Source organism: Megalobrama amblycephala, linkage group LG7 (genome assembly GCF_018812025.1).
Source record: "Megalobrama amblycephala isolate DHTTF-2021 linkage group LG7, ASM1881202v1, whole genome shotgun sequence".
NCBI classification, from domain to species: domain Eukaryota; kingdom Metazoa; phylum Chordata; class Actinopteri; order Cypriniformes; family Xenocyprididae; genus Megalobrama; species Megalobrama amblycephala.
In genome coordinates, this window is record NC_063050.1 from 12783336 (window position 1) to 12805068 (window position 21733).

The window sequence follows — 21733 nt, forward strand, 5'->3', positions numbered from 1 at the left end:
ATGGACTTATCAAACATCTTTTAACTACATACATTTTGCATTATGTGTCCACAAGTACTACCTGTAAACAGTTAGGCTTTAGAACACTCACAATTCATGTAAATGTGTTAACTCTTGACTGAATGACTGAAAGTATGCCTTATTTGGACTTAATTTGATTTTTTCCCCCTTTCCTATATCCTGACTTGAATGAAATCTGTTTAAAATGTATTGTATTCCATTTAATAGAAATTATGTTAAAATGGCACTCTCTGCTGAAGCAGAAACAGGACGTAACACTTATGTTTTATTGGGGGCAGAGGAAGGCCCGCTTGAAACAGGACAATGTCTGATTGGCCAGGACTCCTCAGAGGTGTGACAAACAACTAAGTTTAAATGATCATATTGCAAGATAGTGAAGGGGGAGAAGTTGGTTAGTAAACGAGAAAGGAGTTGGTTCTGTTCTGGTAAGAGAAGTCAAGACAAGTACCAAGAACAATGGAGTAACAAGAAAGAACAGACAAGCTGCTCATTCAAGCCATCCGACCTTCACTCACTTTTCTTTTCTTTTACTTAATTTTCCTTTACCGCTGAAAGTCTTGTGTTCTAAGTTTTGCCGCAAAAGTTCAACCAACTACTTCTGCCGCTTCAACTTTAACTCCAGCGACAAAGAGACTTCCCTTCAATTTTTCAGCAAGCTCAAACGTGATTGGGTTCTACCGAACACAACACGGACCTTGAAGACCCTGCGACAAATCATCGACTTGGAAAACCCTTCTCTACACGCCAACGAGGGATATTCACATTTAAAGTCAACACAAGCAAGTACCTCCAGATTAAACTGAACTGGTGCATTTAAATTGATTCAGGGTTCGTTCAGGTCAGATCTTTGAAATGCATTGATAGGAATTCTGTTAATCAGATCACTCTCTCTCTCTCTCTCCCTCTCTCTCAAAACTCTTTCTCTCTCATTTCCTTCTTACTGCAACGCGTATGAATGTATGTGTGTGTGTGTGTGTATGTGCGTGCCTTTGTGTTAGATTAGTTTGTGTTAGAATAAATAAAATCTCTTGTAGATTTTAAAAAGAAAGTGTCTTGTATTATGTGCTTTATGATTTAATGTCTTAAACTGTCGATTTCAAGTTACCGTGCTCTAATCAGTGTTTTCACGATTGTTGGATATTTATATCCGTTACAAGAGCTTATTACGGCTCGAGCAAATGAACGCTGGACGAATCAGTTGCTCAGTCGTAATCTAAACAACTCTTTATTCATTTGAGCTAATTTTACTTCCTAGGGTGTTTTCCCTACAACTGAAACTGTCATTTGGACCTTGAACCGTTTGGTGCCCATTGAAGTCCATTATATGGAGAAAAATCCTGGAATGTTTTCATCAAAAACCTTAATTTCTTTTCGACTGAAGAAAAAAAGACATGAACATCTTGGATGACATAGGGGTGAGTAAATTATCAGCAAAAGTTTATTTAAAAGTGAACTAATCCTTTAAGCTAGTCTAGAGTGCATGTTTGAGCTGTTTTAACTGAAAGAAACTTGTACTGACAAGTCTAAAAATTTTGTCAGTGCCATTGTTTTGTCTCAAGATTCACAACATTAATGTTTTTTTTCTAGGGCATGTTTATAGAAGCTACTTAAATACCCTAATTGAAATAAGGCCTAATCCTGGCTTAGCCTAAGCCCTGTCTGTGAAACCAGGCCATTCTGTTTCTGGAAAGAGTGAAAGACAAACTTTGAGAAAGCCTAAAAATTTATTGTTTTATAAGCTGGGAGTTTGAAATGATTAATGCCATGCATTCAGACAGACAGTAGATCAAATGAATTCGGTGTCCTTTTGAATTTTAGAATTTCTGACAGCTGTTTGATTGAACAGTTTTGGCCCATTTGAACATTCCATCACAGGAAGGAAATGGAACAATAGTAACAGATTAAACAATTTCCTCTGACATTCCTCTATAAAATACATGGATTTCCAAAATAAAACAGAACCTGCATGAAAACAACTGTAATAGTCTTTCATATTCTGATTTCTCATGGATTATGATGGTAAATTGAGTGATGTCTGACCTCATTATTGAGGACACAATAGACCAGGAAGATGAAGGTTCCCTGCTGGGAGTTCAAGATCAGGAAGAGGATCTCCAACACCTTACTGTCATTAGTGAAGAAACCCAGAATCCAGGAGCAACCAAGAACCACAAACTGAGCCAGTGTTTTAAATACCATAATCCTGTAGAGGAACAGAGAGAGTTAATGTCTTTATTTATTATATATTTTATGCAGGGTTTAAATCTGAATGTTTGTTACTTGGTTTGTTTCATCTGTGAAACTTCAGCATTCAGATTTTTGAGAGTTGAGTTCAGATTGATGAAGATGTTGATGAAGAGAATCATGTTTAACTGAAAAGTAGAAAAAGAAGAATTAATCACCTTATTTCCCCTTTATTAAAATAATGAAAATGACGAAATGTGCTTACCGCTAGTATGACACAAACAGGACCCAGAAAACTCCAGATAAAACCTTTATCCATTTTAATCCAGCAGCTGTTTAGAGGAAAACACTAGATAGATCAAAAATACTATTTTTTGGTGTTAATTTGAAATATTTCAATTTTTAATCTTGTAGGTGACTTTGATATATATTTTATTTTATCAGATGGTAGAAATGTCACATTGCTGCTTCATTTTCTTCCAATCAAATTAACTAAAACACCAACTCACTGTTTGCTACCGTAGCCTTCAGGAAGCAGCCCGACAGACACGGCCACCACAACCAGAGCAACCGTATATCCAATCACACACAGGAATCCACTGCTAAGCACCTCCCTCTTTTTGGAGCTGATCTGTGATAGGTTCTTCACACAGATGAAGAGCAGCACAGCTTCAATGAACATCCACACAAAGCCGGAGAGAAAGAGGAACTGCAGCACCCCTGATATCACGGCACACAACACCTGGAGACCAAGAGAGACGGTTATGATGATTCTCAGTGAGGCTGTGCTGAACTGTAGGGCTCCTTCATCATTCTCACCTGATGACGGCGTATGAGTCTCAGGAACTGTTGTGTGAGCAGGAACAGAAGGTGAGCCAGCAGAAGACTGATGCAGATGTTGATTCGAGCCACATTATTCACTCCAGGACTCCACTGACAAAGGGCAAATGTCAACAGAGCCAAACTGAAGAACACCAGCCCCACGATCACACACACCAAATTCAACATCTCCAGCAGTGAATCGTTCTGAGAAAACATGTCAGAGTACATGAGTGCCAAATCTGTGCTGTTCTTCAGTGGTCACTATAAATGTTCTCGTACCTCTGGTGGTCTGCTGGTTTGCATGATGAGAGCGAATGTCGACAGATGAACACAGGAACACACAGTGTAGCTGCTGTTGGTCTCTAAAACAGAACAACCATCTACAATCCACTCGCTGATATTCCAGTACACACAGGACAGAGAACCGCTGGGGTCGAACTCCTGCAGAAAGAAGAAAGATCATGCAGAAAATATTACAAAACTGAATATTAGATGTTTTCAGATGTTTATCAGTTCTCAGGTTGGACAGAAACACATTTCAGTCTCTCACTCTGATGTGTTTGAGGGTGAAGTTGACTGGTTTGGTGAGTTTAGTGTTGGTGGTTTTGGGAAGAGTAGCTGAGATCACAGTGGACATCATGGTTTTAATCGTGTCATTTGATGTGTTGAAGAAGTCAGGCTTCAGTAGATTCTCCATTGTGTTGTAGCTCATGAAAGCCACAGCAGCTGATCCTGTGTGACAGAAACAGAAATGCAAAACTACCCTTACAAAAAAGTAGTATACTTCAAGTTAATTTTATTAAGTATACTTAAGTAATGTTGAAGTATTTTTTTTGAAGTATACTTTATTTAGTAAGTATAGTAGTATCAATGTACTAGTAGTAAACTTGTAAGTGTACTATTTTAATACCGCTTGGGACTAAAGTGGCCCAACTGAAGTGTTTAAGTGTACTATAAGTGTAACAGTAGTAAAACTTTAAGTACACAACCAGTTCACAGCTATGTTTCTCATTTGTACTACTGCATCTGTACTACAAGTATACTAGTAGTTTACTATTTTAATACTAGTAGTACATTTTTAGTATATGAAAATACACATTGAAATATACTCAGTAAACTACTAGTTTGGTGCAAGTATACTTGTAAGTTTTCTTTAAGTGAACATGACATCCCACTTACAGTTTACTTTTTGTGTATTATTTTTGAACTTTAAGTATACTACTATGTTCCTATTTAGGTATTATTTTTATATCGAAATATGTTTAACTGTACTTTAACTCTTTCTATTTTAAAAACATTTTATTCTAGCTTCATGAATCATTTTTGATCAACACTGGGTAAGTTTCTTTTCTTTTCTTTTTTTTAAAAAGGAAACATTTTAAACAAAAAGCTGAGATGTGGAGTAGAATGAGTCCATAAACACCCCCAAATCTTCATAGTCCTCCTCTTTCAGTAACAATAGGCAGTTTTGATTTATATGCTGTTTTAATGTTTGATGATTTTTACATTTGTTTATTTTACATTTGTGTGAGTAATCTTCTATCGCTTGTTTCAGCTTCTTCTTCTCCTGCATTTTGATCCAGAGATTCTGTACTCTTTCAGAATATACTTAGACTTTCTGTCAGTATAAGTCAAGTATACTTAAGTGCAATTTTAGGTATATTTCTCAGAAGTACATAAAGTATATTTCTGAGAAGTTTGTAAAAAGTAGACTTATTTTTAGTTTAAAAGAAGTATACTAATAGCACACTTGAATGAACTTATTTTTCATAAGGGTATGTAAAAACAACAATGAAAACAAAACCTATAAGTGTAGATTAGTGGTATGATGTCTCTTTCTTTTCTTATTAAATCAAACTAAAACATTTCACATACTTGTTTCACTGTTGTTAGCGATCCCAATGAGATCAATGTCCACAGAAGATTTTGTCGTGTCAAGTCGAGGGATTTTATCTAAGGTGACCTGTGGTCCAACCATGAAGACTTGTCCCTCTTAAAATAAACATTCTGTTATGTGCTATATTAATTTATTTACTAATTTATATATATATATATATATATATATATATATATATATATATATATATATATATATATATATATATAAAGTAAATTTCAATCATTCCATTTGCACAAACGACAAACAAATAAAATGACTATTCACTTTTTTTCATCTCTGATGAAGTTTAAACACTTCAGGTTTACTTTCATTTATTCTGCTCAGTGAATAAATGTAAGCACTATTAACTGTTAGGTCATCAGGAGGTCAAAGGTTAGATCTTACAGTACACTGTAAGTTTCTTTGTTTCCAAATCCACATGTCCAAACTGTCCTTAAAATCAAAGATTTTTTATGTTTTTTCAGGATGTGTTATTTTCAGGACACAACCATTCCATCTGGTGTGTCTAATTTGACGAGCTTCTACCAAATGATGAATAAATTTGCACTAAAATTCTGACCTTTGACATCAATGACAAAAGATAGAAAAAGTGTTTTCTGCTCTCTTTTAAAACATTTGTATCTCTTCACAATTATATACAGTAGTTACTGAAGCTGCATTAATTATTGTTGCCGTCGGTCACCTGCTGCTCTCAAGACTATAAAAACTCCCTGACATCATATATAATTTTTCATCATCAATAATAACTGTTTCTCCACTTACCTACAGCTGCAAGAGTAAAACTGATATTGTCACTTGTGTCTGTCGGCTTCACCAATGTAGAGATGAGTTTCTCACTGGTTTTTAACATACTGTTTCCTTGGGAGGCGAGTTTAGCTGGGCTGACTGATGATGATGATGATGACTCTAAAATCTTCTCTGAAGCGTTGAAGGCCATGGTCAAAATGTTGGTCACAGTCTAGTTTATTGATCACATAAATAAAGTCACAGTAAATGTCAACAGAGCTAAGAAGTCAGCACTGTTTTGTCACTCATCTATTATCTACAGTCTGTAACTGACAAATATTTTATCATTTTTCTCTTGAAGACTTACAGTCACAGAGAGCACTTGAGATGCAGAGATGTTCTCGATCTGCTCAATTAGATTTTGGAAACAGTTCTGACTCTGAAATCACAATTGTGAAAGCAGTATTTGTTGATTTTGATCATGTTTTTCAATATTAACAGGGAACCAAACATGTATTGTTACTGTACTGAAGAACACTGTGAAGATCCTTCAGTGATGTTATATAGACACACAACACACATGTATCAAAAATAAATAGAAAAGCACATTCATATTTCACATAACAGTTATGCACATTTAATTGCACTTTGTACTAATTAGCTGTTTATAATCCAAAGTTGTGAATTTCACTTGAGCAAAAAATAAAATATTGCATAAAATATCACCATTTCCATTCCATGTGTTCAATAGAACAAAATGGCCACTTCCTGAAAAACTGGCTCAAAACATCAGTAATAAAAATGGAAGCTGCTGCAACCAGAGATGAAACACAATAATAAAACGCTGTCATGTCATCTTTTGGATGCCTGATGTTTATGATTGAGTGTTACAGGTCTGGGAGGTAATTATACCAAATGGCTATTGATAGAAGCTGTGAGTTCAACTCTAAAAAAATCAATTTCAGAAACTCAACTTACGTCACATCCAGCTGGCAGTGTTATATTTATACCTGCAATGAGAGAAATCAGCATGAAGACAATAATACAATACAGCTGTGAAACTTTGAAAAATAACCAATCTCTTAAAGTCCTTGAATCCATTTGTAGTGTTTCATTATTTTGAACTTAGTCCAGAGTGAATGTCAGTCATTGTCTCACTTTAAGGCTGTTATGATGTTGCTCCATTAGGAGCAGAACTCATGTTACCAGCCCATAAAACTATCAGTAAGAAATCACTGTGTTAAACAATATTAAAGGTGCCCTAGAACCCTTTTTCACAAGATGTAATATACGTCTAAGGTGTCCCCTGAATGTGTTTGTGAAGTTTCAGTTCAAAATACCCCATAGATTTTTTATTATTCAATTTTTTAACTGCCTATATTTTGGGGCATAATTAGAAATGCACTGATTCTGTGCGTGTCTATATACATTGCATAAACAAAGTTCACAAAGCTAATATAACCCTCTAAATGGATCTTTACAAAGTGTTAGTCATGCAGCATGTCTAATTGTGTGAGTACAGTATTTATTTGGATGTTTACATTTGATTCTGAATGAGTTTGATGGTAGCCCATGCTCAGGCTAATGGGGCTAAAGCTAACATTGCACACTGTTGGAGAGATTTATAGAGAATGAAGTTGTGTTTATGAATTATACAGACTGCAAGTGTTTAAAAATGAAATTAACGACATGGCTCTGGTCTCCGTGAATACAGTAAGAAATGATGGTAAATTTAACCACATTTAACAGTACATTAGCAACATGCTAACGAAACATTTAGAAAGACAATTTACAAATATCACTAAAAATATCATGATATCATGGATCATGTCAGTTATTATCCCTCCATCTGCCATGTTTTCACTATTGGCCTTGCTTGATTACCTGCATAAATCTGTTGATTCGGCTGTGCTGCTCCAGACGTTAATAATGGCTTGTCTAATGCCTTGAACATGTGCTGGTATATGCAAAATTTGAGGCGTACATATTAATGATCCCGACTGTTGCGTCACAGTTGGTGTTATGTTGAGATTCACTGTATGTCATTTCCATGTACAGAACTCTAATTATTTAACTATGCCGAGTTAAATTCAATTTTCAATTCTAGGGCACCTTTAATAGATTAGCAGCAGTCAGAATCAGTCACATTATAAAAAAATTGTATGCAGTGATCTGCAACTGCACATTTCACACTTTCTTATCCCTTGTCTTTACCTAGAAACACACTCACACACATCTGTTCAATTCTACAGATCCACAAACATTCAGCCAAAACACAATCCAACAGAGGAAACATCAGACTACATTACCAGCTGAGGTCGTCTCTGGTGTGACTGTTGTATCAGTGCTGCTAATGTTAGTAACAGCTGAAAAAAAAAAGACTGATGACTATGAATCAACAAGCACACAGTAAAAAGTGCTTGTGTACATATAATTACCTGCACAGTATGTTGAATTACAGAGAGTTGGACTAACCAGCTCATAGACATAGTAATTGCCTGGACAGGCTTTGACTTTAATGGGAAAAGACCCAATATAGCAGCAGTAATTTTTCCAGTGACCACAGACATCTCGAGTGACGACTCCATCATTTACTGTTGGGTGTCCACCACGTATCCACAGTGGGATATCAGTGCCACAGCTATACTTCTCAACACACGTGTCTGGGATCTGAGCTCTCTGACCGTTAATGAAGAGACGATACCAGCCGCTCCAAGTGACAGAGTAGTCACACATATGGGAGTTTGGATATTGACTGATGTTGGCTCTCCATGGATCGTCCAGCACAGTGTAGTTGTAGCAGGGGTCAACAGAGAGATTAACTGTAATGAAAAAAGAAAGAAAAAAATTTGACTCTATAGGTCAAAAAAGAAGCCATATCTAAATATGATCCAGAAGCGCAGACATTTTCTCTGGGCCAAGGCTCATTTAAAATAGACTGTGGCAAAGTGGAAAACTGTTCTGTGGTCAGACAAATCAAAATTTGAAGTTCTTTTTGGAAAACTGGGACACCATGTCATCCGGACTAAAGAGGACAAGGACAACCCAAGTTGTTATCAGCGCTCAGTTCAGAAGCCTGCATCTCTGATGGTATGGGGTTGCATGAGTGCGTGTGGCATGGGCAGCTTACACATCTGGAAGGGCACCATCAATGCTGAAAGGTATATCCAAGTTCTAGAACAATATATTGTAGCAATCTGTACAGTTATTAATCAATTTATGGGTTAGATATAAGAATGTAATTAATCATAAAGCTTTATGTTTAATTATGATGCACATACCGACCCAAGGGGGAATTAAACATATATTGTGAATTAATTACAACGAATTATAATCAATTACATATATGATTAGTTCTGGTTTAATAATTATTTAGAGAAACTATCAGTTTGTCCAGCAAACCGGTAAGATTTCCACTGACTATTATAACGGAAATGTTATCCTCTGGGCACGAGGATAAATTCCTATGATAGCATCAAAAATAGAGCGATTGTATTAGAATCGAAACGTTAAAGTGACCTGGTTTTTGTTGAATGAGCAAAAGAACAAAAAGCATGGATATAATGTATTTAATATATGAAAACTACTAATACAGAGGTTATGCGTCTAAATATATATACAAGAATATACACATATATACAAGAGCGGATGTAAAGACAGGAAAAGAGAGATGGTCAAAGAATGGCAAATTACAAGTTAACCCTTTGAAAGCCAGCACAGAAATCAGTTTAAACGAATTTCAGGAAATTAATATGTGCGTATTGGTTCAAGTCGATGTGCAGTAGAGTTTCAGTGCGCTTGGCTTGGTTGGTCCTTTCCGAGAGGGTTTCTCCAGGTCGTTGCTTTTATGGAAAACCAAGCTAACACACCTCCTGAGTTGGAACGGCCAATAGATGTGTAGCACTATTTGGCGGGCAAAGTTTCTTTGTCTTGTCTCCTGGCTGAATTTGCATAATTTAAGAGTATCAGTTTGGGTAGTACTTTCTTCACAGTACCATTAAACAAATAGAACAATGCATTTGACAGCCATGTGATATACATAGGTGAATGAGACGTGGAAATAGCTTTAAAACGAATCTAAACTTGACATATAAGAAAAGCATGTAGAAGTAGTTATGGTTTACAGACAAAATTCCATCATTAAAACGAACACAAGCATACATGCACTTGACATACGTGACGGGTACACTTTGGCACAGTCATATTTTAAGAACAGCTGTACATACAATCTCTAAGCATGTTTGTGTGTTTTTGTGTGTGTGTGTGTGTGTGGTGTGTATTGGAATGTGATCTGGCACCAGGGTTGGGAAGGTTACTTTTAGAATGTATTTCACTACAGATTACAAAACAGATTAAAAAGTAATCTGTAACGTATTTCGTTACATTACTCAAGTTTAATAACTTAATCTAAATACTTTGGAATACTTTGAAATACTTAACACAAAGGACCATATTAACTCGATGCTCTGTTTTAAGTTTACAACCTGTAATTAAAAATGACCTCTACCCATCAGGATTTGGTTTTCCACTAAATTGTATTTTTAACATCAGTTAGCCTACAAAATATATATCTGCAGTGTATTAGACATAACCTATGTGTTGGTAAAGAATTTCAATATCTTTTAAGAAAATATATAAATATAATTCTTTTAACATCACATCCATATATAATTACTATTGATATATCATTCCTAAATTATATTTTTATATTTGTAAAAATGTGCATCAGAGGGATAACAAAATATTAAATAACAATAAAATAATGTTAGTAATATAAGTTGTTTTATAAGTGTATAGAGTTTAATTGACACAGTGGTTTAAATTGTTTTATTAACAATTTAAACCACTCTATCAATTACAACATTTTTTAAAATAATCCTTTATTTAATTCTTTAAATTATTATTAGTGATGCACCTATTTTGATTTTTCATAGCCAACAGAAGCAAATTGGCTGATTCTGATACTGGTTGCAGATTATATTTTAAAGTAAATTTATTTGTTGTTTATTTGTTCAAAAAATGTGTAGCTCTTTAATATTACAGGCAAACACTGGATTTTTATCACAATCTTAACAAAGATGTTATGAACATGAGCATGATCAGTTGTTTTCATTTAAATTATTGTATAATTTTAAGATTAACAGCAAAAACAGCATGGTCTGACTATAGCTTTGTGAAATTATGCTACATAAGACACCTGCATGAAATGTAAATTCACTCTCTGACAGTAGATGGCGCTTATGGAACAGCAGTGATATAGCGTTTCCATGGTTACCACTATATACAAACTAAGCAGTTGTGCTGGAGATAAGAGCAAAAGCCATCAAAACTTTTCTGAAGACAGTTCCCTTCAGAGATACATTCATATCAACCCCAATTTAATATTTAGATTATTCTTCCTATATTTGGCGAACAGTGAGCTTGTGCATGTATTTTCTCTGTTGGCGCGTCCGTTTTCAGCGCGTACACGTGTTAATGTTCTGTTGACAGGCTTAGTAAATATTTCCTGAAATTTTGGGAAATTATTACAAAGCTGTTTGTTTGCAAGCCCGGAATAAAGATCAAAATAAAACTAAAAAACTTCTGGATTTATGACCAGTGGACTACTGTATCTCTATTTTGTTCATGAACCATGAACTCGCGCACGCGCCATATACCTAAACATTTGGAGTGAATTATTAAGATTTAAAGTTTGTCTGTAAAGTCCACAAAGAAATTGGCTTTATAAAACATTATTTAACGCATGATTAAGTGGATGTTAATTCTATGAGGAGTGTGTGTTATTTTTCAAAGACCTAATAAATTCTTATAAATATTATACGTAGGCTAATGATAACCATACAAAGCTCAACGTAAATAGGAAAATAAGGAGTAAATAAGGAAAATAACATTTTCGAAGACCAAGAACAGCTTAGGCCTACCTCAAGATGCTTTTTCAGATTAGATGTTGAATCCTTTGAAGCCGATAGAAGTTTTGTTGCAGGTAGACATAGCTTGCACTGCACTATGATGTTACTGTACGTCCTTTTTCATGTTTATAAGTAAAACTGTCTTTGAATGTCCACTAGAGAAATGCATTATTCCGTTTCCCTGTCCATTTTCTGCATGCGATCTCATGTCTGCACTCTGCAGGTTGCTAATATCTGAACAGGCTGCGCGCGGGGTTTTTTAAATCAGAGTCGGAGAATCATCAACATTGGCTCGTTGGTTAAAAATCCTCAAACAGCTTACGTTAATAGCCAATGAAATTAAATAAATGACATAAAAATTCAAAGTAATCCCTTTGGTAATCCAAAATACTTTTTGAATGTAACTGTAATTTGATTACCATCTATTTAAAATGTAACTGTAACGAAATACAGTTACTCAAATTTTGTATTTTAAATACGTAACGTCGTTACATGTATTTCGTTACTCCCCAACACACTGTCCTGCAAAATTAATTTCCAACCAGCTTCAACACGTTTAAAGAAGATCTTCAAACAGTCCTGAACACCTTGTTTAGCTGGTTCAGGTGAGCATTTGTCAAACTCTGGAGGACAATGGATCTCCAGGAGCAGGATTAAAGTTCAGGGCAGTAAAGCATTCAACAGCTGAGGCACTTCTCATTTCTTATTTGTGCATACTTGTTTCCTTTCCTCGCTTCCTTTCCTTGCATCTTAGATCTTAGGATGTGAGGGAAGGATTCACCTGTGTATCCTCACTCAGGACTCCTCAGGAAGCTTCCTCGCTCCTCATTCCTCGCCTCCTTTGGGTGCAATTAGAGAATTGAGATGCCCTTCAAGATGGCTGAGTTCAATCAGTTTCTGGGTCACAGACTGGACGATGGAGGAGCGAGGAAACGAGGAAGCATCAGTTTGAGGATTGAGAAGCACCTTTGTAACATCCCCTGTTTTGTTTTGTGTTCCCTGCGATTTTGTCTATGGACTTTTAGTTTTTATTGTTGTCCTGTTCCTGTTTTATGTTTTAGTCTCACAGTTACTTTGTAGTTTTCTTGCATGTTTTGTTCCTGATTGTTCAAAGGTGTGTCTTGGTAATCAGTTTGCTCTTGTGTATACAAGCCCTAGTGTTTCCTGTGTTCTTTGTCAGGTCTTGTCCTTCCATGGTTGTGACGTTAAGGATGAGTTCCTATGGTTTCATGACCCCTAGAGCTATGAAATACTCTTAACATCTTAACAATATCTCTTAGCATTATGGGTTACATTACCTACAGTACAACTCTTTTTATTTAAAGATCAAAGTAATATGATTTGTTACTTCTGTACTTTTGTTAAAAAAAATTAAAAAAGCTGTAAAAAACTCATCTGATATGAATCATTTGCAAATCATTTGTAACACTAAAGTGATTTGTGTAAGATTGTCCAAAACTATTTAAAAAGTCAAAACACACTTAGACATCAGCACTCATCACACAAACCTCAACAATGGTGACAATCCAAAAATTCAGCTGCATAATTTATTCATGCTGCAATGCATGCTGTTTTTTTTTTTTTTTTTGTACTTTCTTTACTTTCTTTTAAAATAACATTTCAATTCCAAAAGAAAATTGCTGACAAAGAAGCAACTCAAAAGTCAAGGGTCAAGAACTCAACTAAAGTGAACACTGATCTCTGTTATGGTGACCTCAAATTAAACATTTTCAGTAAGATATCCACATCTAAACCTCTGTTAATTCTCAATAAGAGTTTCTGTAGATGTGTAACAGAACCAACACTGAATATTTAGAGAAGGTTCTTATAACAAAATTCTTGTTATTCTAACTTAGATTGAAACAAGCCTTCTGTTTTATCACTCAATACACTGAAAGATAATAAAAAAAGTAACTTGCGCAGGAAACAAAGTCTTTCACTGAGTTCCCTGCTCAAATCCTTGGTATGTTTTATGAATAGAATTGGTTGCAAAGTGTATAGAATTGTGATTTTATTGTGGCATAGAGCTTGCAATTCTTTAGCACATGTTGTAATTGTTGATTATAACTAATTGTTGCTAGAATTATAGCATATAGATTTGACTGTACCAATCTTTTTAAATGACCATAAATTACTTTAAAAGCAATAAATGCAGTTGAAGCGTTTATAAAAAAAGATTGGAATAGTAAACAATTTTCAAATTTGGATTTCGTAGGAACAGTTATGTTAATAAGATAATATATGCTGCATGAAGATAGAACAGGTATAGTTTAGTTTGTTCTCAGGGGGCGGGGTTTATGTAAATTTTAGGGTTAGCGATGTCACCAACCCGGGAAGAAGCTTGTTGTAGTCCCTACCAGCCATTTGTTGTAGTCCTTAAACAGAGAATTCTTTAAAAGAAAATATCTCCCTTTGCATTGAACTTTGAGCGCCGTAACTTTGCAGATGTTTGTGCTCTAACAGCAACATTACACACTAACTAAAGTTAAAAAAAAAGGAAAATAATGAACCACCTCTTTAACTTTAACAAACCGTTTAGTGGCCGAGAAAGGAATGGCAACATTTTAGTTGTGCTGTGGCTAGATTCTATGGTTGTTAATTTATTTTTGCTTCTTAAATTTAATTTTAGTTGTGCACTGCTGAGCCACCATTCATTCATCAGACTAGAAAATAAGCCAATAGAGACAAAGTGTGTTACATTACCTGTTGAGATGGTCACTGGTGTCACAGATTTAGAGCTGGTGTTAATGCTGCCAGTGTCTGAAAGTTTGGATGAATAGTGATTAATGAACAGAAACATAAATATCATGAATGTGTAGAAAGAGCTCATATACATATATAACTACCTGCACAGTATCCTGAACAGAACACAGCTGGACTAACCAGCTCATAGACATAGTAATTGCCTGGACAGGCTTTGACTCTAATGGGAAAAGACCCGAAAAAGCAGCAGTAATTGTCCCAGTGACCACAGACATCTCGAGTGACGACTCCATCCTCAACTGTTGGGTGTCCATCAGGTATCCACAGTGTGGCAGTAGTGCCACAGTACCACTTTGCAATGCACGTTTGTGGAATATGAGCGCTTGTGCCATTAATGAAGAGACGATACCAGCCGCTCCACATGAAAGATGTGTCACACTTATATTGTACATCTGTATAATTGATGGATCTCCATGGATCGTCCAGCACAGTGTAGTTGTAGCAGGGGTCAGACAGATTAGCTGTCAATGAAAAAATAGTTTTAAAAATTAACATTCTTTTTATTTTATTCTAAAATCTAACTAGAAGTGCTGCTGAAGACATTTACATCTCTATTTATTGTTAGAAAAATATTACACCATGAATAGGAAGCAGAGCTGCCATTCCAACAGCAATTCCAGAGCAACATTACAAAATGATTTTTACAGCACGAATGAGCATTACTAGCTGCCGTTCATTTACAGTATCCTTTAAAAAAATATAGACAATATTACTACAATCACCAGAAACAATGTTCATTTCCCAAGATTTATTGTTACAATTCTTGTTTCGTTTTCCCGTTTTGTGTTTTAGGACTCTTATGTTTTTATTTTTATTATTTTTATTATTATTTTTATTTCTGTTTTTCACTTCATTCCACTTCCACTTCCATTACTCTTGTTTTTCACTTCCTGTGTTTGCCCTTTTCCCTAGCTCCTTGGTTTGTTTCCATAGTTACCCTTGTTTGTTGTTATTCTGATTAATTACCATCACCTGTCCCTTGTTATCTTGTTTATTTAAAACCTAATGTTTGTCTGGGGGTATTTCAGAAAGCAAGGTTGACTTACTGATACATACACCCTGAACTCCTAGTTGATTAACCCAAACCTTGCTTACTCGTATGTTTGGTTAGAGAGAAGCATGGCCTCCTCTTGTGCTAACCTTGTGTTTAGAGTCTGGGTTGGAAAACTGTTGTTTTAAGTTCATCCAAGGAAGTGTTTTATGCTCATTTTGTGTTGTTAACATTGTATATATCTTGTATTTGGTGAGTACTTTTTGTTCATCCCAGATCCACAATGTTGATCATTCTCTTTCTACTGGGTTGAGACAAAAAAATCTGAATGCAAATCTAAATGTGAGATGACAATATAATAAATGAATATATTTTTTATATGTATGTGCTTTATATATAATATATTACCCTGAAAGTTAAATCTGTTTTTGGAACCTGTCTGTAAACCTGCTTTCTGGAATACCCCCGCTGTCAATGGAGGCCTCACTGAGCCACTGGATTTTATCAAAAGTATCTTAATTTGTGTCCTGAAGATGAACGAAGGTCTTACAGGTGTGGAACAACATGAGGGCGAGTGATTAATGACAGAAATTTAATTTTTGGGTGAACTAACCATTTAATAGGTGTATTGTGTGTTGCTTTGGTTCAGTTTTTTCCCCAATGTCTGGATTTACTTTTTGTCAGTTTTCCTGTGCTTGGAATTACTTTTGTTGTTTATGTTAATCAAATTATATTGCTACATTTATGCCCTACTTGTTGTCTTCTCAGAAACATCACACCTTTCATTTACTTTATATTTTAATAAGGATCCAACTTTAATTCTCTGAAGACATGAAGGATGCAAATCTACTGACACGCATATCCAGGCAAAAAGCCAACAGATCAATTTAAAGAACAACACATTACCAACTACAGTCGTCTCTGGAGTGACAGCTGAAATGGCCAAATGAAGTCTCAAGACATCTGAAAATTATAATTATACAAATTAATTAACAAATCACAAAAGGCACAATTAACTAAGTCAAGTGACCTAAAAAAAAAAGAAGAAAAGAAGACCAAACACTTTCAAATGCTTTAACAAACATGTAACGCAAACAGCATAATTACATATGCAGCTTTCTCTCATTCTGTGTCAGCATACAGAAGTGAAGTGTAGCAGTCAATGTGAAGCAACAAAAGCAAAAACACTATTTAAGTATAGTATATAAATATACCACATAACACTATATAGTTTATACTTACACAACAAGATGATAGTCCGTGCTCTTATAAAACCTGTGATGAAATATGAAGATTTTATTATTATTATTATTATTATTATTAACAAAAACAATGTATTGGATTATACTGCATTTTTGAGTTTGAGAAAACTAGATTCATATATTCTGTGTTCATAAATAATTTTTGGGTAGCATGAAGTAGTCTTAATCATGACAAGAAAAATCACCTTTATGAAGAGGAAGCCATTGACAATGATCAAGTTTCCTTTACAGTTCTGAGGAAAAACAAAATGAGAAAAAAACAAATGAGCTTTGGCACTGATGCATGACATGTTTGTTTCTCCTCTGTTTTAAACACACATGGAAAATTCCACTGAAAAGTTGCTATTGAGGAATTTTGTTTTATGGTAAGCAATTAAATACTGAATGAAATTTTCCAAAAACATAGTAAGCCTAAACAGATTGCAGAAATGTCATCTCAAAACCAAAATACTTTAAAAATTGTAGATTTATGAGTACACTGAGAAAAAAAAAAAAAAAAAAAAAAAAACTTTAGAATTTGCCAGTGAAGTTCATAAATAATTACAAAGGATTAAGTAACACACTGAATTAAAAAAAATTTTTTTGAAGACTGAACTAGTATTTTCTTGTAAAACACACTGCAATGATCTCTTTATTTTTACAACTTTGAATTTAATGTCTTTTATCTTCAGTTCATCTAAGGCTTTGGCTGAAGAAAGTTGTAGTTTGTGTTCTTATTTCTCTTTCTTTCAGTGTTTGTTCACAGCAGGTGTTTGAATGATTGAAAGAATGATTCAGGAACATCATACTAACCTTTAAATAACATTCTACTAAAATTAAGGAAACTGAACATTTTTGTGTTCTTGGAATGTTACAAATCAACGTTCCTAGAATGTTGAATTTTAAATCAAAATTAAGGGTAACACTTTATAATAACGTTCAGTTATTAGTCACTTATAAATTATTAGATAATGTTGAACAAATCATTTACAAAACATGAAAATACATTCATAAATGATTAATAAGTGATATACTAACATTTTATGAATGTTTTATTAATTTGGTTATAAGTCATTTATAATTTATTAGTTAATGATCAGTGATTAGTAAATGAGTATTAATAAATTAGTAAATGATCAGTATATGATTTATTGATGAAATTGTAAGCTGGTCTGTGTTCAAAAGCACAAACATGCAGGTATGCTAAAGCACTATTTTTAAGAGGAGTAATTTATTTGTTTTGAAGTGGATAAACATTTATAAATGCCTTACAGTCAGGTGATTTCAGTGGGTTGTGTTAAATCCTTTCACTCATCAGCACAGACTTGTGTTCTGTGTGTGGGATCTAGTGATGAAGTGAACCTCTGAACCGGTTTTACCTTCTACTGAAGCTCACATCAGGTGCACAGAGTTAAACAGTCCATGTGTGTCAGAGAAGACAGCTGTCTATACCCTCACCAGTCAGCACTCACACTGCAGTACACACTACAAAGTGTTCAACATCTGTTATAGATGATGTGTAAACGCATGAATAAATCATTTGCAAAGCTTTCTGCATTCCCTGTTCTAGTGTAAACTATTCATCACTTGTAAATGTGTTACGTATCATTTGTAGATCTTTCTTTCCTATTACAAATTATTTGTATATGTATACAAGTCATTTACAACACTTTCTGCATCCCCTATTCTAAAGTGTAAACTATTCATCAGTTATAAATGTGTTACATATCATTTTCAGATCTTCCTGTTACATGATCCATCTCATTCCATCACTTTACCCAAGCCTAAACTTTACATTATTTAAAAAAACAAATAAATAACACTCTGCCACCGTTTAACCAGCACTTAATCATTTACCTTAATTTTTATTTTGTTTTTCATGGAACAGCTCCTCACCATAACATGAAAATGCACCATAAACTGATAATAAACGTAGTCCATTATTTTGAGCATTTTAGTCTTCAGAAGTCATACGATGCCATCGTGTGAGGAAAAGATTCTTATAATGTATAATGGGTCCGTGTACGTTTTGATAGTTTGTTTTCCAATTTGAAATGAAATACGCAGAAACGAGAAAACGGTCGTTTCCCGTTTTTTCGTTTGTTAAAAAAAACGGAAAAACGAGATTTTGACTCGATTTTCGTTTTTTTCGGGTCACGGATAGAAAACGGAAACACGACTTCAAAACTCGTTTTCCACATGTGGGCGGTCATTACACGCCCCTTTCAGCCGATTGGTCAATCAAATCTGAGCCAGTGACGTCATCTTCAGTTCGTTCAACAAAATAATAGTCATCTGCCGCTATATCAGTATGTCATAAATCGGCTTTCTTCTGTGCAACCTAACGCGTATTTCACAGAAATATGTTTGCACAGATAAAAAAAAGTTTTAAAAAACACATATTTTTTTTTACATATATTTGACCATAAATGTCTAAGTATTAAGTTGTTTCCGCTTTTATAAGAAAATTCAAGAGAACGCGTCGGCGCCTCACGCACACACAACATCAGTTTTAGGAACTTGACACCACAGCCTGTTAACTGTCAAAATATGTACATTCAACCAAATATATAAAACGTTATAGGCCTACTGCTCATTTTAAGTAGTCTGTGTAGGCTACAATAAAAGCGTTTAAATAATAAATATAGTTTAGCCTCCAAATCGTGAATATTGAAACATTTGGATTTGTGTCAAATTAGAGAGGTAGTTATAACGCCGGTTTCTGTTTCAGTTCAGCTTTAAATTAATTCGTTTTGGCTTAACATTTATATATTATTTTTGTCATAACTAAAAAGGCTATGTAGCTGTAATTTTGATCTTTAATGTTTGATCTTTACATATTCCCTCAATCTTTTAACCAAAGGGTTATTAACATTTCAGCAGGCAATTAGGCTATATAAAATAAATAAATAGAGATGAGCGATTGTTCGTTTTTCAAAATTGCTATTTATTTATTGTGATTTATTCTATTTATTCAAAATAGAATAAAATAAAACCTGTAGGTTTTTTTTTTTTTTTTTTTTTTAATCTCTGCTTTTCATCCGCTCCTCTGTGTGGGTAGTTTCACTATTAAACTACAAACAGCATTACAACAGTCTGTGTGCTGATTAACATTTCTGAAATAAATATTTCTGTGAAATACGCGTTAGGTTGCACAGAAGAAAGCCGATTTATGACATACTGATATAGCGGCAGAGGACTGTTATTTTGTTGAACGAACTGAAGATGACGTCACTGGCTCAGATTTGATTGACCAATCGGCTGAAAGGGGCGTGTAATGACCGCCCACATGTGGAAAACGAGTTTTGAAGTCGTGTTTCCATTTTCTATCCTTGACCCGAAAAAACGAAAATCGAGTCAAAATCTCGTTTTTCCGTTTTTTTTAACAAACGAAAAAACGGGAAACGACCGTTTTCTCGTTTCTGCGTATTTCATTTCAAATTGGAAAACAAACTATCAAAACGTACACGGACCATAATGGTTATATTACGTTAATAATCGTACCAATCCGCCGTTTCATAACTTTCAAAATTGGCACTTCTAACAGGTTTGCGGCAGTGACGTCAAACCTCGCTCCTTATTGGCTGTCACATTTGATTTGCGACTACCATAGAGTGTTTGCGACATGCCGAATTTGAGTTGCTGTGTTGAGTTTAGCACAATGCTTTGGAGGATGGACATGCAGATCAGGGGAATGTTTACACTTTAATTTCATTCTGTAACTCATACAAAATTATTTTTTGCTGTCATTTCGCTGTCATTTTTTGTCATACTGCTTTTTGTAATGTTTTAAATAAATTATTGTGACTAACGTACATTTATCTGCCTGATACACTGCGTATATTGTCAAAATGGTTATGCTTAAGGTTATATGGTGGAGTAGGGAGCTTAAAATTATTCATTTTATACAACAGTATATCAACTAAGATAACAGTCACTGTAAATATATCTATATTGCGTTTTTATTTTTGTGAAGTGGCTAAAAAGTGGTCATGTTTAGGTATAAGGGGTGAGTTAAGGCCTCGGTATACTTCAAACTAAGTTCTTTTTCGTTCTTCGTTTAGGGATAAAATAAAGTTCGAAATGCATGACCAGCGATATCCCAGCAAACAAGGGACGTCCCCCGGACGTTGTGAACGTCCATTAAGGTCCGCGTTTGGTCCGCTTTGTAACGTTCGCTGACTGACGTTCGGAGGACATTCAAGTCCTTGCCAGTTTGCGAAAGTCCTACTGACGTCCCTCATCTGGTATTTCCATAACAACACTTGTAAAAAAAAAAAACAGCGTTGCCTTTTATCAACAGACCTTACACCTTGAAACTCAGACAAAGGGCAAATGAAACTAAACCTACTGGATTTAAAGGAGGTTGTGTTCCTTAAAAATCCCTTTAAACATAATAATGGATTTACAGAAACCATGATTGTTTTGTTGTGCAGGTTGATATTATGGTTTTACTTCAAGTAAAAATAGTAGTTGAATTCGGGTCATTCTACAGAAAAGTCCACTTTTGGTATGACAAAATGTCTTAAAATGTATTTCTTTTTCTAACGTTTAAACTTAGACCACATTATTATATTACACATTGACTTTATGAATACAAATGACAGCTTTATGATTTATTATTATTATTATTATTATTATTATTTTGTGCATTTAAAGACAGCATGTACCATTTTTTTGTCACTGGTGTTACCATACTTCTCTGGCATTTTAAACATTTTTATGAAATGATATTTCTCATTTTTTTTCAGCACATGCAGTCAGAGTTACAGAAAAAAAGATAATGAAAAAAATAAGGAAATTATGTGTTTTTTTTGTTTTTGTTTTTTTCAATCAGGTTAGTTAAAAGTGATTGAATTATGCTAATTTAATTATGCATGTATTTGCTATAACAATGGAAATATTTGAAAAACAGTTATAAACAAGTAATGCAATCCTTTACATCTTAATTCTTGAGTTTAGCAGAATTCAATGAATGTAAAAGTATTATCATGTCACATATGACACATTTTATTTAATGAGACAGACAAAAAACAGTAACAACAGTGACACAATGAATCACCAGTGACAGATACGACCAAAGATAGCCTACTTATTCTTCAACTATAATCAAGGAGAGGAGACTAAATTTTTTACATTTTTTATACAATCAAAGACTTTTCATTGACACTTAGTG

The 21733-nt window shown here is 34.5% G+C and overlaps 1 protein-coding gene across 1 annotated transcript; it reads right to left on the reverse strand.

Moving 5' to 3' along the window:
* Positions 1-1791: 1791 nt before the first annotated feature.
* LOC125273116 (adhesion G protein-coupled receptor E1-like) lies at positions 1792-20184 on the reverse strand. Its single transcript, XM_048198385.1, has 14 exons — positions 20127-20184; positions 14409-14786; positions 14266-14322; positions 8129-8475; positions 6021-6092; positions 5690-5885; positions 4903-5019; positions 3578-3759; positions 3307-3468; positions 3025-3231; positions 2715-2947; positions 2471-2537; positions 2302-2393; positions 1792-2224 (listed from the first exon to the last, which is right to left on the reverse strand). The coding sequence occupies exons 1-14, from the start codon at positions 20182-20184 to the stop codon at positions 2026-2028; spliced, it is 2367 nt and encodes a 788-aa protein (XP_048054342.1). The 3' UTR covers positions 1792-2025.
* Between the last annotated feature and the right edge of the window lie 1549 nt (positions 20185-21733).

Coding starts and splice junctions, on each gene's coding strand:
- LOC125273116 (XM_048198385.1), bottom strand. CDS start 20,184: ATGTCGCAAACACTCTATGGTAGTCGCAAATCAAATGTGACAGCCAAT. Junction 14,787..20,126: donor GACAGCCAATAAGGAGCGAG/GTTTGACGTCAC, acceptor TTTCATTGACAG/CTAATCTGTCTGACCCCTGC. Junction 2,538..2,714: donor GAAGGCTACGGTAGCAAACA/GTGAGTTGGTGT, acceptor TCCTCTAAACAG/CTGCTGGATTAAAATGGATA.